We start from the raw sequence: 16,100 nt of genomic DNA, 5'->3' as shown, positions 1-16,100 counted from the left end.
TTACAGACGAACTAAAGGCCCCTATGGACCAGCATGTCTGAGTGGGAATAACAGGACACAGTTAGTATTAGAGAGTTTCACATGATTTATATTACCCAACAACTACTGGAACTAAAGACAAAAGCGCATGGACCACCCCTACGCAAAATGTATGCCGCATGACTGTAAGTCGCTTTGGATAAAAGATTCTGCTAAATGGCGTATATTATGTTATTTACACATTCTAATGGGCGAAATGTGTGTGTGAGTGTGTGCTACTGTGTGTGTCTGCTACCGTGTGTGTGTCCACTCACCACTGACATTGAGATGAACTGTATCCTGGGTGTCCTCCATCCCATGCATGACTTCGCAGCGATAGAGCCCAGCGTCGCTAGCCCTCAGGTGGACAACGATCAGCGAGGCATCCCCTACTGCCTGGGGGTGGCTGGGCACAGACACCCTTCCCTTGTACTCCTGCCCCACCTTGATCACTCCTCCATGGGCCACCAGCACCACACGCTCCCCATCTCCCTCCACCTTGCTCCACTTGATCCTCAGCTGGTCCTCTTGGCCCTGGGTGCTAGGGGTGAGTGTGGGGGTGTGTGTGGTGGGGGTGATGGAGAAGTGGCATGGTAGCACCACCCTGCCAGCCAGAGAACCACTAACGGGGGCAGCCTTCTCTACCGTCATCCTCCATGATGGATCTAAAGACAGAGAAAGAGGGAGTTACTATCTAGCCATGCAAGTAAGGACACAAGTGTCTATATTATCAAAACTGATGAGCAAGTATATGAGGTTTGGGATCATGGCTAGGGATCGGGGTTAAAGGTCATAAAGTGAGGGTCTAGGTCAGGGCTTAATAGTTAAAATGACTACAGAATGAGCATGTACAGTTATATCAGGTTAGATAGCACACAGGGTGGATGGGTGTAATTCAGGACAGATCGCCTGCAAGTCACTAAATAACAAAGAGCAGACACAGAGCATGGGTTTAGTTTGTGAATGGGTTAAGTTTGTGAATGGGTTTAGTTTGTGAGTGGGTTTAGTTTGTGAATGGGTTTAGTTTGTGAATGGGCTTAGTTTGTGAATGGGCTTAGTTTGTGAATGGGCTTAGTTTGTGAATGGGCTTAGTTTGTGAATGGGTTTAGTTTGTGAATGGGTTTAGTTTGTGAATGGGTTTAGTTTGTGAATGGGTTTAGTTTGTGAATGGGTTTAGTTTGTGAATGGGCTTAGTTTGTGAATGGGCTTAGTTTGTGAATGGGCTTAGTTTGTGAATGGGTTCAGTTTGTGATGGATCATTTTTGTCTTCTTCTACTGCCTCTTAAGGGGAAAGTAATCAGAAAGTAATCAGATTACGTTACTGAGTTTGGGTAATGCAAACATTACGTTAATGATTACAATTTTGGACAGTTAACTAGTAACTAACAGATTACATTTAGAAAGTTAATTATACAACCCTGTGTGCATGTGTGTGCGTGTCTTGAGCATTGAGAAAGATGAATGGAGCTGCGTGAATGTCTCTTTCTGCTTTTGTGTAAAACTAATGACCTGTTTCCAGTTTGTCAGTGAAAAAACACCCACACGCATACACACATACACACACACATACACACAAACACATACACACACAGCAAGACTCACCTTTTTCAGCTAAAGCAGAACAGAGAAACATCAGCCAGAGCAGCTGTCTGAGATGTAACATTTCTATAGAACCTGTGGAACCAATACACACTGAGTTCATTATATCAACATGATCATGAATGACATACAGTATATACTTACTTTAACATAAACTGTAGCGATGGAGGGGGGAAATCCAGAGTGGGACCTAAACTAGTGACTCTACCTTTTGTTACATGTACTTGAACTCCAGGGCCCTCACCTTGCATGGCCCTATTGGAACAACTATGCACAGTCAGTTTTTACTACAAGTATTGACCAAGTCTGAGCAAGTGACATACTGTCGGCTGATGTAAGTAATCAAATCAAAGTTTATTTGTCACGTGCACCGAATACAACAGGTGTAGACCTTACAGTGAAATGCTTACTTACAGGCTCTAACCAATAGTGCGAACAAAAGGTGTGTGTGTGTGTGTGTGTGTGTGTGTGTAGGTAAGTAAAGAAATAAAACAACAGTAGAAAGACATTTGAAAAAAGAGTAGCGAGACTACATACACCTGTTAGTCAGACTTATTGAGGTAGTATGTAGATATGGTTAAAGGGACTATGCATATATGATGAACAGAGAGTAGCAGTAGTGTAAAAGAGGGGTTGGCGGGTGGTGGGACACAATGCAGATAGCCCGGTTAGCCAATGTGCGGGAGCAGTGGTTGGTCGGCCCAATTGAGGTAGTATTTACATTAATGTATAGTTAAAGTGACTATGCATATGTGATAAACAGAGAGTAGCAGCAGCGTAAAAGAGGGGTTGGGGGGGCACACAATGCAAATAGTTTGGGTAACCATTTGGTTACCTGTTCAGGAGTCTTATGGCTTGGGGGTAAAAACTGTTGAGACGCCTTTTTGTCCTAGACTTGGCACTCCGGTACCGCTTGCCATGCGGTAGTAGAGAGAACAGTCTATGACTGGGGTGGCTGGGGTCTTTAACCATTTTTAGGGCCTTCCTCTGACACCGCCTGGTGTAGAGGTCCTGGATGGCAGGCAGCTTAGCCCCAGTGATGTACTGGGCTGTACACACTACCCTCTGAAGTGCCTTGCGGTTGGAGGCCAAGCAATTGCCGTACCAGGCAGTGATGCAACTAGTCAGGATGCTCTCGATGTTGCAGCTGTAGAACCTTTTGAGGATCTCAGGACCCATGCCTAATCTTTTTAGTTTCCTGAGGGGGAATAGGCTTTGTCGCGCCCTCTTCACGACTGTCTTGGTGTGTTTGGACCATTCTACTTTGTTGGTGATGTGGACACCAAGGAACTTGAAGCTCTCAACCTGCTTCAGTACAGCCCCATCAATGAGAATGGGGGTGTCCTCGGTCCTCCTTTTCCTGTAGTCCACAATCATCTCTTTAGTCTTGGTTACGTTGAGGGAGAGGTTGTTATTCTGGCACCACCCAGCCAGGTCTCTGACCTCCTCCTATAGGCTGTCTCGTCGTTGTCGGTGATCAGGCCTACCACTGTTGTGTCGTCTGCTAACTTGATGATGGTTTTGGAGTCGTGCCTGGCCATGCAGTCGTGGGTGAACAGGGAGTACAGGAGGGGGCTGAGCACGCACCCCTCGGGACCTCCAGTGTTGAGGATCAGCGTGGCAGATGTGTTGCTACCTAACCTCACCACCTGGGGGCGGCCCGTCAGGAAGTCCAGGATCCAGTTGCAGAGGGAGGTGTTTAGTCCCAGGTTCCTTAGCTTAGTGATGAGCTTTGAGGGCACTATGGTGTTGAACGCTGAGCTGTAATCAATGAATAGCATTCTCACATAGGTGTTCCTTTTGTCCAGGTGGGAAAGGGCAGTGTGGAGTGCAATAGAGATTGCATCCTCTGTGGATCTGTTTGGGCAGTATGCAAATTGTAGTGGGTCTAGTGTTTCTGGGATAATGGTGTTGATGTGAGCCATTACCAGCCTTTCAATAGACTATGTACTTAACATGATTATTTTTGTTTAGCCTTTGTGTTGAAATGCCTACATGCTAAATTTACTACAACCTGCTTCACTTCACTATGGTGTTGAAAGGTAAAACACAAAAACACAGAACTCGGAGCCCTATTGTCTGACAATAGAGAGTGGTGCTGTTCTGGAACAGGGGAACCAATGGACAAGAGACTCATAACTATAAAAGCTACAGCCACTAAGTAGTATAATGGAACTAATAAAAACCTTGTTGGGACACTGCGTTGAGTCGTATTGGAACAATCAGTGAAATTACACACTGAAAACAGCTTTGACAAGTAGGGACATCTCTCCAGCAGCTCCGTGGAAAATGGCTAAACACACACACACACCTGGCTGAAGCTGAGGGCAATGGGGACAACTTCACTCCAGATGTTCCTTCGCGCAATTGGACAACTGTGACGTGCGCCACTCAGAGGCGTCCCGAAACAGAAATGATAAATTCGCTTGCCTCTCGATCGTCTACAGCAGCAGCTGTGCTGAAAAGGTTATATGTTGTCGATCACTGTAAATGGCCTGGCCATTAAAGCGCTAACCCCTGGTGTGAGGTCTGTTAATGGAGCTGTTGTAGGCTATAGGTGCTCGATCATTGAGAACATTCCTCAACCTGAACACCCAAACACCTCTCTCTTTGAATGCCCGTGGATATACAGTATAGACGGTGATAAATCACATCAAGCAAAGCGTGAAAAATGTCAATGAGCAGACATCAATGTGAACCATCATCTACAACTGAGGCCTTGTTACTGCAAAACGTCTCATATGCGACGAAGAAAACGGTAGTTTATTAAAAAGTAATAATAAGACTAACCTTAGCTTATGACAAATGACAACAGGCATACTTAAAAAAGCAATTCAATCAAGCAACGATAATATCCTACCTTGGGTCCAGATATCCACCAACTACGTTTTCGATCAAATTTCCAAAGATCCCGGATTCTAGTTCCAGAACCAGACTAATATACGTTCTAGTTCCCGCTGTATAGAGCTCTCTTTCTCTCCTCAGAGCGCAATCTACTCGGACATCAGTTAGGAGTCTCCTCCAATCTGCCCCGGCTTCAAGTTCAAATCCACCTCACACCCACTACTATTATCCGTCACCAGCTAGAGGAGGGGCGCACATGCCCTACACACAAATGTCTATAACGCCCCGTATCATAAAACACAAGGGGGTAGAGAGAGAGAGAGAGAGAGAGAGAGAGAGAGAGAGAGAGAGAGAGAGAGAGAGATGGGGTTGCCTAAAACAATTTATGCTCCATAAGTTAAAATGACTCAGTAGCGTACCCAGGCAGAATCCCAACAAATAAGTTACCGGTAATCATTTCACAATGTTTTCAATGTCCTCCGGGATGCGATATAAATGATGCCATATAAGATAACTGTCTTTCCATCATTGTCTGTGTGTAGCCCCTCCAAAACAGATCATTATCAAACCACAGTTAACACACTAGAGAACACAACAGCCCTTGTTATGTTTTATCTTAGCCTTCACTTTGTTTTATTACACTGTATTAGAGTTCCATACACATATAGCATTACATAAGGAACTGACACTTTTGTTCATGATCTTAAAATAAGCACCCTGAGCTTTAGTTCATGTTCCTCCATCTTGAGGATACAAATATCCCTCACATTATTATAAATGATCCCATTGGTAAACAATGGTACAGTATAAAAAGACTTCTTCACTTCGGTCTATTTAACAGTCTATTTGGCTTCCTCTGTCATTCTGTTGAGTAATTTCAGCGATAGAGGATGGCACAGGATTGAGTGGTCGGGGAGTTCAGCTGGAACTAGAACGTCTTGGTAGGTGGAGAGATGGAGGATAGAGCAAGGGTGGCCAACCCTTTTCTCTAAAGCTCGTGGGCTTTAGTTCCAGCCCTGCCATTACACCTGATTCAGCTTGCCAAGGTCCTTATGATGAGCAGCTGATTAGTACCAGGTGTTGGCCACACCTGTGTAGAGGGATAGAGAGACAGAGAAAGCAAGTGATGGAGGATAGAGAGGGAAAATAGTGAGTGATAGAATATCCCAATGTGCTCCCTACCCCTTCCCCTTGGCCCTAACCTTTTGATGTTTGCAGATGTGGAAGGAATGTGGTGGAAGCTCCATCACTACACTGCTTATACCTATCCAGATCTTGTAGATTTACAAACATAAAAGGGTTCATTAGGGCTAAGGGGAAGGGGTAGGGAGCGAGCTGATAGAGTGACAGAGAAGTAAGTGATGGAGGATAGAGAGATAAAAGGAGTGAGGGATAGACAGAATTTGATGGAGGAGTGAAAGGTCAGTACTCAGAAGTCCTTAAACAGGTCTTCAGAGTCAGGACTGACATCAGTAGAATGCTTGAGAGCCTGATCCTCATTGGTTGCAGCCTTGGACGATGACGGGGGGTCCCTCCTTCCAACACACACACTAAAACATCAGTATAATCCAAACAGTAAAACAATGTACTGGTATTTATTGCATGTACTGCATCAGAGCAATGAGAGTGTGCTGGATTCTTTTTTCTCTCGAACCATGGCTGTATACCTTTATGAAAACCACATTGGAATGTATGCTACTGAGATTCAAGTGCAAGGAAGGAGGGGGAACAGGTCATTGGGCTAATGAAGCAGGTTTACAGCCTGTTCTCCATGTGGAAACAGGAAGTGTGTATCAGGTAGCCTGTTAGGCAGGACTGGAAACACATGGGCATGTTGAATACCTGTGTGTGTGTGTGTGTGTGTGTGTGTGTGTGTGTGTGTGTGTGTGTGTGTGTGTGTGTGTGTGTGTGTGTGTGTGTGTGTGTGTGTGTGTGTGTCTGTCTGTCTGTCTGTCAGGGAAAGCGGGGGAAAATCAAACATCAGCTTCACTCACCCGCTGAACGACCTACATCAAACAGAAGACAGTAGTGTGATTGACTACAGTCGGTCTGACACCACAGGTTGGCTTGTTAAAGGGTTCAACTTTAATACATTTTTACCAATTTATATCAGGTTTTCACTACATTTAGTATAGTATAGCATAGTGTTACTCATCCTGAAACACTCAAAGACTCATATCAACCCTGGAGGCAACACTCACAGGGAGAGATGGACTTCAATATAGAGTTTATCACACACACACACACACACACACACACACACACACACACACACACACACACACACACACACACACACACACACACACACACACACACACACACACACACACACACACACACACACACACACACACACACACACTGCACAGATGCACACATACACACACACTCAAACCATTAACACTCCCCCCAAATGTTCAAACAAAACATGTGAACCATTTTCACACACTTTGAGCTCTCTCCTGTGTGGAAACAGTGTGTCAGTAGTTGGGAGCAGTTTAAACTGTGTGTGTGTGTGTGTACTCATCTGAAAGCTGAGTCACTCCACTGTAACATACTACAGTGACTGCTAATGAGTAAACAGGTTTGATACACACCACTTTAACAGAGATATTAGTTATAATGCTGAACTAACAGCAGAACCTAACATCACTATCACAACAAACTCCTCACTTCCTTCACCATCTAACAGTCCCCTTGTTAAACACACCAATGTCAATGTTGTGTGTGTGTGTGTGTGTGTGTGTGTGTGTGTGTGTGTGTGTGTGTGTGTGTGTGTGTGTGTGTGTGTGTGTGTGTGCGTAGTGTATGAAGAGAGCAAAGCCATTCAACTTGTTATAAATCATTATCACCAATATGAACACATTTAAACTCCTGAAAGTAGTTAGGCAAGGTGAGATCACACAGGCATAGGGGAGTGCATGGAGAGATGAGAACAGTAGACTACGGATGGACACACATACATACGGGTGGTCCTGTGACACATCAGTAATCCCCTCCATGGTAATGTTTCTGTATGAAACAGAAGGTAGTACTGACTGATGTAAACACAGGTCCGTCTCTGAGCCTCAGATGGAGGAGATGAGTGTGTGTGTGTGCCAGGTATTGTTTACAAATCCAGTCACATGCAACCACACACATTGAGTACACACACAGAGCTGTATCAATACCAGGTCTTGTAGCGATTATAAGCGATTATCGTTTGCAGAGCTTGTGTGTGTGTGTGTGTGTGTGTGTGTACGTGTGTGTGTGTGTGTACATGTGTGTGTGTGTGTGTGTGTGTGTATCTGTGTGTGTGTGTATCTGTGTATCTGTGTGTGTGTGTGTATCTGTGTGTGTGTGTGTGTGTGTGTGTGTGTGTGTGTGTGTGTGTGTGTGTGTGTGTGTGTGTGTGTGTGTGTGTGTGTACTGCAGTCTATCTTAAAACAGAGAGGGCCAGTTTGTCATGGGAAAATCAGCCAATGCAGAACTGTAAACTGACAAATGCATTCTCTTGAACTAGTATAAAGCCTTTAACACAAGGACATGACAATAATACCATGTTTTACATAATCGTTATTATGAGAGCTACCAGTGGACAGTCGGTCTGCTCAACCTCCTTTGCTTTACCCAGAATCGACCAGGTGAATCCAGGTGAAAGTTATGATCCCTTATTGATGTCACTTATTAAATCCACTTCAGTGTAGATGAAGGGGAGGAGACAGGTTAAAGATGGATGTTTAAGCCTTGAGACAATTGAGATATGGATTGTGTAGGAGTGCCATTCAGAGGGTGAATGGGAAAGACAACACATTTAAGTGCCTTTGAACGCGGTATGGTAGTAGTTGGCAGGCTCAGCCACACCGGTTTGAGTCAAGAACTTCGCGCTGCTGGTTTTTCACGCTCAACAGTTTCCCATGTGCATCAGTAATGGTCCACCACTAAAAGGACATCCAGCCAACTTGACACAACTGTGGGAAGCATTGGAGCCAACATGGGCAAGCATCCTTGTGGAACGCTTTCGACACCTTGTAGAGTCCATGCCACGACGAATTGATTCTGTTCTGAGAGCAAAAAGGGGGTGTTCCTAATGTTTGGTATACTCAGCGTACACTACCGTTCCAGCTACGATAGTCATTTACAACATTAACAATGTCTACACTGTATTTCTGATCAATTTGATGTTATTTTAATGGACACAAAAATGTGCTTTTCTTTAAAAAAAAAGGAAATGTTTAAGTGACCCCAAATTTTTGAACGGTAGTATATGTGTAAACCTCTAAATAATGCATGTGTCACACCCTGACCATAGAGAGCCCTTGTTTCTGTATGGTGTAGTAGGTCAGGACATGACTAGGGGGTATTCTAGTTTATCATTTCAATGTTGTATTCTAGTTTATATTTTCTATGTTGGTGTTTTGTATGATTCCCAATTAGAGGCAGCTGGTAATCGGTGTCTCTAATTGGGGATCATATTTAAGTAGATATTTCTCCCACCTGTGTTTGTGGGATATTGTTTTGTGTCTGTGCACCACGTACACACATTTAGTGGTTCGTTTATTGATTTATTATTCTTTAAGTTTCACTTTACAATAAATATGTGGAACTCAACATCCGCTGCGCCTTGGTCCTGTTCTTACGACAACTGTGACAGCATGGGACGAGACCCGTAAAACAAGTGCACAATAACACGCAGCATGGAAGCCGATACAACGGCACAGGTAGTCACACAACCAACGGACATTATAACAATAACCGACAAGGACAATGTGGGACAGAGGGCACATATATGTTCCCCATTGTCCTTGTCGGTTATGGTTATAATGAGTACCTGTGCTGTTGTATCGGCTTCCATGCTGCGTGTTATTATGCACTAGTTCTATGGGTCTCGTCCCAAGTATTATTCAGAGGTTTACACCTCACTATTTTGTTTGGGTTGGGGGAAAATATGACGGATTCTGGCGCCTGTCTCCAATCATTATACAATGTGACATATAGATTGCATTTGATTACTGCTACTGTGCTATTTGGGTTGCTAAATACATTTGTCCCACCGTGCTTGATTTCTTGCCTTTTTCCCCCTATACATTTGAATTGTTTGACATTTTGCTGCATTGTTAGGAGCTAGTAACACAAGCATTTTGTTGCACCCGCTATAACACCTGCTAAACTGTGTATAAGGTCACGTTCTGGCCTTTATTTCCTTTGTTTTGTCATTATTTAGTATGGTCAGGGCGTTGGGGGGGGGCAGTCTGTTTGTTTTCTATGATTTGGGTATTTCTATGTTTCGGCCTAGTATGGTTCTCAATCAGAGGCAGGTGTCATTAGTTGTCTCTGATTGAGAATCATACTTAGGTAGCCTGGGTTTCACTGTGTGTTTGTGGGTGATTGTTCCTGTCTCTGTGTTTGCACCAGATAGAGCTGGTTTGGGTTTTCACGTTTTGTTAGTTTGTTCATGTGTAGTTTCTTTATTAAAGAACCATGAATAGAAACCACGCTGCATTTTGGTCCGCCTCTCCTTCAACTCAAAAAAACCGTTACAATAAGACCAATAAACTCTCATGTGATTGTCTAACCATCAGACATACAGGATGACTAGACCAGCTGTTATATCAACACCAGACTGCCAGGCTGAGAAATCAATCAGAGCAGAGAACAGCAGTTAAAACATGGCTGCTTCGGGTCTTATTGTGTTAACAGTTATTTCTCCTGGGGTACCAGCCTCCTCATGACCAGCTGGACCACCTGAAGCTACCGTGTGTGTGTGTGTGTGTGTGTGTGTGTGTGTGTGTGTGTGTGTGTGTGTGTGTGTGTGTGTGTGTGTGTGTGTGTGTGTGTGTGTGTGTACGCGCATGCGTGTGCGTGCGCAAGTATGTGTGTTCCAGTCTAAAACACAATCAGCATTACCATAAAGCCAGAGAGCCTGCAGGAGAGCAGGTGTTTTCTACAGGTTGTCCTCCCCCATAGTGCAGGAGACCAGGTGTTTTCTACAGGTTGTCCTCCCCCATACTGCAGGAGACCAGGTGTTTTCTACAGGTTGTCCTCCCCCATACTGCAGGAGACCAGGTGTTTTCTACAGGTTGTTCTCCCCCATACTGCAGGAGACCAGGTGTTTTCTACAGGTTGTCCTCCCCCATACTGCAGGAGACCAGGTGTTTTCTACAGGTTGTCCTCCCCCATGCTGCAGGAGACCAGGTGTTTTCTACAGGTTGTCCTCCCCCATAGTGCAGGAGACCAGGTGTTTTCTACAGGTTGTCCTCCCCCATACTGCAGGAGACCAGGTGTTTTCTACAGGTTGTCCTCCCCATACTGCAGGAGACCAGGTGTTTTCTACAGGTTGTCCTCCCCCATACTGCAGGAGACCAGGTGTTTTCTACAGGTTGTCCTCCCCCATACTGCAGGAGACCAGGTGTTTTCTACAGGTTGTCCTCCCCCATGCTGCAGGAGACCAGGTGTTTTCTACAGGTTGTCCTCCCCCATACTGCAGGAGACCAGGTGTTTTCTACAGGTTGTTCTCCCCCATACTGCAGGAGACCAGGTGTTTTCTACAGGTTGTCCTCCCCATACTGCAGGAGACCAGGTGTTTTCTACAGGTTGTCCTCCCCCATACTGCAGGAGACCAGGTGTTTTCTACAGGTTGTTCTCCCCCATGCTGCAGGAGACCAGGTGTTTTCTACAGGTTGTCCTCCCCCATAGTGCAGGAGACCAGGTGTTTTCTACAGGTTGTCCTCCCCCATACTGCAGGAGACCAGGTGTTTTCTACAGGTTGTCCTCCCCCATACTGCAGGAGACCAGGTGTTTTCTACAGGTTGTCCTCCCCCATACTGCAGGAGACCAGGTGTTTTCTACAGGTTGTTCTCCCCCATGCTGCAGGAGACCAGGTGTTTTCTACAGGTTGTCCTCCCCCATAGTGCAGGAGACCAGGTGTTTTCTACAGGTTGTCCTCCCCCATACTGCAGGAGACCAGGTGTTTTCTACAGGTTGTCCTCCCCCATACTGCAGGAGACCAGGTGTTTTCTACAGGTTGTCCTCCCCCATACTGCAGGAGACCAGGTGTTTTCTACAGGTTGTCCTCCCCCATACTGCAGGAGACCAGGTGTTTTCTACAGGTTGTCCTCCCCCATGCTGCAGGAGACCAGGTGTTTTCTACAGGTTGTCCTCCCCCATACTGCAGGAGACCAGGTGTTTTCTACAGGTTGTTCTCCCCCATACTGCAGGAGACCAGGTGTTTTCTACAGGTTGTCCTCCCCCATACTGCAGGAGACCAGGTGTTTTCTACAGGTTGTCCTCCCCATACTGCAGGAGACCAGGTGTTTTCTACAGGTTGTTCTCCCCATGCTGCAGGAGACCAGGTGTTTTCTACAGGTTGTCCTCCCCCATAGTGCAGGAGACCAGGTGTTTTCTACAGGTTGTCCTCCCCATACTGCAGGAGACCAGGTGTTTTCTACAGGTTGTCCTCCCCATACTGCAGGAGACCAGGTGTTTTCTACAGGTTGTCCTCCCCCATACTGCAGGAGACCAGGTGTTTTCTACAGGTTGTCCTCCCCATACTGCAGGAGACCAGGTGTTTTCTACAGGTTGTCCTCCCCCATGCTGCAGGAGACCAGGTGTTTTCTACAGGTTGTCCTCCCCCATACTGCAGGAGACCAGGTGTTTTCTACAGGTTGTCCTCCCCCATACTGCAGGAGACCAGGTGTTTTCTACAGGTTGTCCTCCCCCATACTGCAGGAGACCAGGTGTTTTCTACAGGTTGTCCTCCACCATACTGCAGGAGACCAGGTGTTTTCTACAGGTTGTTCTCCCCCATGCTGCAGGAGACCAGGTGTTTTCTACAGGTTGTTCTCCACCATGCTGCAGGAGACCAGGTGTTTTCTACAGGTTGTCCTCCCCCATACTGCAGGAGACCAGGTGTTTTCTACAGGTTGTTCTCCCCCATACTGCATGAGACCAGGTGTTTTCTACAGGTTGTCCTCCCCCATACTGCAGGAGACCAGGTGTTTTCTACAGGTTGTTCTCCCCCATACTGCAGGAGACCAGGTGTTTTCTACAGGTTGTTCTCCCCCATACTGCAGGAGACCAGGTGTTTTCTACAGGTTGTCCTCCCCCATACTGCAGGAGACCACGTGTTTTCTACAGGTTGTCCTCCACCATAGTTCAGGAGACCAGGTGTTTTCTACAGGTTGTTCTCCCCCATAGTGCAGGAGACCAGGTGTTTTCTACAGGTTGTCCTCCCCCATACTGCAGGAGACCAGGTGTTTTCTACAGGTTGTCCTCCCCCATGCTGCAGGAGACCAGGTGTTTTCTACAGGTTGTCCTCCCCATACTGCAGGAGACCAGGTGTTTTCTACAGGTTGTCCTCCCCCATAGTGCAGGAGACCAGGTGTTTTCTACAGGTTGTCCTCCCCCATGCTGCAGGAGACCAGGTGTTTTCTACAGGTTGTCCTCCCCCATACTGCAGGAGACCAGGTGTTTTCTACAGGTTGTCCTCCCCCATAGTGCAGGAGACCAGGTGTTTTCTACAGGTTGTTCTCCCCCATACTGCAGGAGACCAGGTGTTTTCTACAGGTTGTTCTCCCCATACTGCAGGAGACCAGGTGTTTTCTACAGGTTGTCCTCCCCCATAGTGCAGGAGACCAGGTGTTTTCTACAGGTTGTCCTCCACCATAGTTCAGGAGACCAGGTGTTTTCTACAGGTTGTCCTCCCCCATACTGCAGGAGACCAGGTGTTTTCTACAGGTTGTTCTCCCCCATACTGCAGGAGACCAGGTGTTTTCTACAGGTTGTCCTCCCCCATAGTTCAGTAGACCAGGTGTTTTCTACAGGTTGTCCTCCCCCATACTGCAGGAGACCAGGTGTTTTCTACAGGTTGTCCTCCCCCATAGTGCAGGAGACCAGGTGTTTTCTACAGGTTGTCCTCCCCCATAGTGCAGGAGACCAGGTGTTTTCTACAGGTTGTCCTCCCCCATGCTGCAGGAGACCAGGTGTTTTCTACAGGTTGTCCTCCCCCATAGTGCAGGAGACCAGGTGTTTTCTACAGGTTGTCCTCCACCATAGTTCAGGAGACCAGGTGTTTTCTACAGGTTGTTCTCCCCCATAGTGCAGGAGACCAGGTGTTTTCTACAGGTTGTCCTCCCCCATACTGCAGGAGACCAGGTGTTTTCTACAGGTTGTCCTCCCCCATACTGCAGGAGACCAGGTGTTTTCTACAGGTTGTCCTCCCCATGCTGCAGGAGACCAGGTGTTTTCTACAGGTTGTCCTCCCCATGCTGCAGGAGACCAGGTGTTTTCTACAGGTTGTTCTCCCCATAGTGCAGGAGACCAGGTGTTTTCTACAGGTTGTCCTCCCCATAGTGCAGGAGACCAGGTGTTTTCTACAGGTTGTCCTCCCCCATAGTTCAGGAGACCAGGTGTTTTCCAGGTGTTTTCTACAGGTTGTCCTCCCCATACTGCAGGAGACCAGGTGTTTTCTACAGGTTGTCCTCCAGTTCAGGAGACCAGGTGTTTTCTACAGGTTGTTCTCCCCATACTGCAGGAGACCAGGTGTTTTCTACAGGTTGTCCTCCCCATACTGCAGGAGACCAGGTGTTTTCTACAGGTTGTCCTCCACCATACTGCAGGAGACCAGGTGTTTTCTACTGTCCCCCCATACTGCAGGAGACCAGGTGTTTTCTACAGGTTGTCCTCCCCCATAGTGCAGGAGACCAGGTGTTTTCTACAGGTTGTCCTCCACCATAGTTCAGGAGACCAGGTGTTTTCTACAGGTTGTCCTCCCCCATACTGCAGGAGACCAGGTGTTTTCTACAGGTTGTCCTCCCCCATACTGCAGGAGACCAGGTGTTTTCTACAGGTTGTCCTCCACCATACTGCAGGAGACCAGGTGTTTTCTACAGGTTGTCCTCCCCCATAGTGCAGGAGACCAGGTGTTTTCTACAGGTTGTCCTCCCCCATACTGCAGGAGACCAGGTGTTTTCTACAGGTTGTCCTCCCCCATACTGCAGGAGACCAGGTGTTTTCTACAGGTTGTCCTCCACCATAGTTCAGGAGACCAGGTGTTTTCTACAGGTTGTCCTCCCCCATACTGCAGGAGACCAGGTGTTTTCTACAGGTTGTCCTCCCCCATACTGCAGGAGACCAGGTGTTTTCTACAGGTTGTCCTCCCCATACTGCAGGAGACCAGGTGTTTTCTACAGGTTGTCCTCCACCATACTGCAGGAGACCAGGTGTTTTCTACAGGTTGTCCTCCCCCATACTGCAGGAGACCAGGTGTTTTCTACAGGTTGTCCTCCACCATACTGCAGGAGACCAGGTGTTTTCTACAGGTTGTCCTCCCCCATACTGCAGGAGACCAGGTGTTTTCTACAGGTTGTCCTCCCCCATAGTGCAGGAGACCAGGTGTTTTCTACAGGTTGTCCTCCCCCATAGTTCAGTAGACCAGGTGTTTTCTACAGGTTGTCCTCCACCATAGTTCAGGAGACCAGGTGTTTTATACAGGTTGTCCTCCCCCATAGTGCAGGAGACCAGGTGTTTTCTACAGGTTGTTCTCCCCCATGCTGCAGGAGAGCAGGTGTTTTCTACAGGTTGTCCTCCCCCATAGTGCAGGAGACCAGGTGTTTTCTACAGGTTGTTCTCCCCCATGCTGCAGGAGACCAGGTGTTTTCTACAGGTTGTTCTCCACCATGCTGCAGGAGACCAGGTGTTTTCTACAGGTTGTTCTCCCCCATACTGCAGGAGACCAGGTGTTTTCTACAGGTTGTCCTCCCCCATAGTGCAGGAGACCAGGTGTTTTCTACAGGTTGTCCTCCCCCATAGTTCAGTAGACCAGGTGTTTTCTACAGGTTGTCCTCCACCATACTGCAGGAGACCAGGTGTTTTCTACAGGTTGTCCTCCCCCATACTGCAGGAGACCAGGTGTTTTCTACAGGTTGTCCTCCCCCATAGTGCAGGAGACCAGGTGTTTTCTACAGGTTGTCCTCCCCCATAGTTCAGTAGACCAGGTGTTTTCTACAGGTTGTCCTCCACCATAGTTCAGTAGACCAGGTGTTTTCTACAGGTTGTCCTCCACCATAGTTCAGTAGACCAGGTGTTTTCTACAGGTTGTCCTCCCCATACTGCAGGAGACCAGGTGTTTTCTACAGGTTGTCCTCCCCATAGTGCAGGAGACCAGGTGTTTTCTACAGGTTGTCCTCCCCATAGTTCAGTAGACCAGGTGTTTTCTACAGGTTGTCCTCCACCATAGTTCAGTAGACCAGGTGTTTTCTACAGGTTGTCCTCCACCATAGTTCAGTAGACCAGGTGTTTTCTACAGGTTGTCCTCCCCCATACTGCAGGAGACCAGGTGTTTTCTACAGGTTGTCCTCCCCCATAGTGCAGGAGACCAGGTGTTTTCTACAGGTTGTCCTCCCCCATAGTTCAGTAGACCAGGTGTTTTCTACAGGTTGTCCTCCACCATACTGCAGGAGACCAGGTGTTTTCTACAGGTTGTCCTCCCCCATACTGCAGGAGACCAGGTGTTTTCTACAGGTTGTCCTCCCCCATAGTGCAGGAGACCAGGTGTTTTCTACAGGTTGTCCTCCCCCATAGTTCAGTAGACCAGGTGTTTTCTACAGGTTGTCCTCCACCATAGTTCAGTAGACCAGGTGTTTTCTACAGGTTGTCCT

The 16,100-nt window shown here is 47.1% G+C and overlaps 1 protein-coding gene across 1 annotated transcript in view; it reads right to left on the bottom strand.

Annotated features, from left to right (window-relative positions):
- LOC135518130 (versican core protein-like) overlaps positions 1-4,659 on the bottom strand; it is a 33,088-nt gene extending 28,429 nt beyond the window's left edge. Inside the window, exons 1-3 of the mRNA XM_064943045.1 lie at positions 4,478-4,659; positions 1,621-1,692; positions 294-683 (exon numbers count right to left, since the gene is read on the bottom strand). Coding sequence (XP_064799117.1) covers positions 294-683; positions 1,621-1,681 — 451 coding nt within the window. The 5' untranslated portion in view covers positions 1,682-1,692; positions 4,478-4,659. The remainder of the gene's footprint in view (positions 1-293; positions 684-1,620; positions 1,693-4,477) is intronic.
- Positions 4,660-16,100: the final 11,441 nt, after the last annotated feature.

The sequence above is a fragment of the Oncorhynchus masou genome, chromosome 28 (genome assembly GCF_036934945.1).
Source record: "Oncorhynchus masou masou isolate Uvic2021 chromosome 28, UVic_Omas_1.1, whole genome shotgun sequence".
NCBI lineage: Eukaryota > Metazoa > Chordata > Actinopteri > Salmoniformes > Salmonidae > Oncorhynchus > Oncorhynchus masou.
The sequence above is the reverse complement of the archived record's forward strand: the minus strand, read 5'-3'. Positions and strand labels throughout refer to the sequence as shown.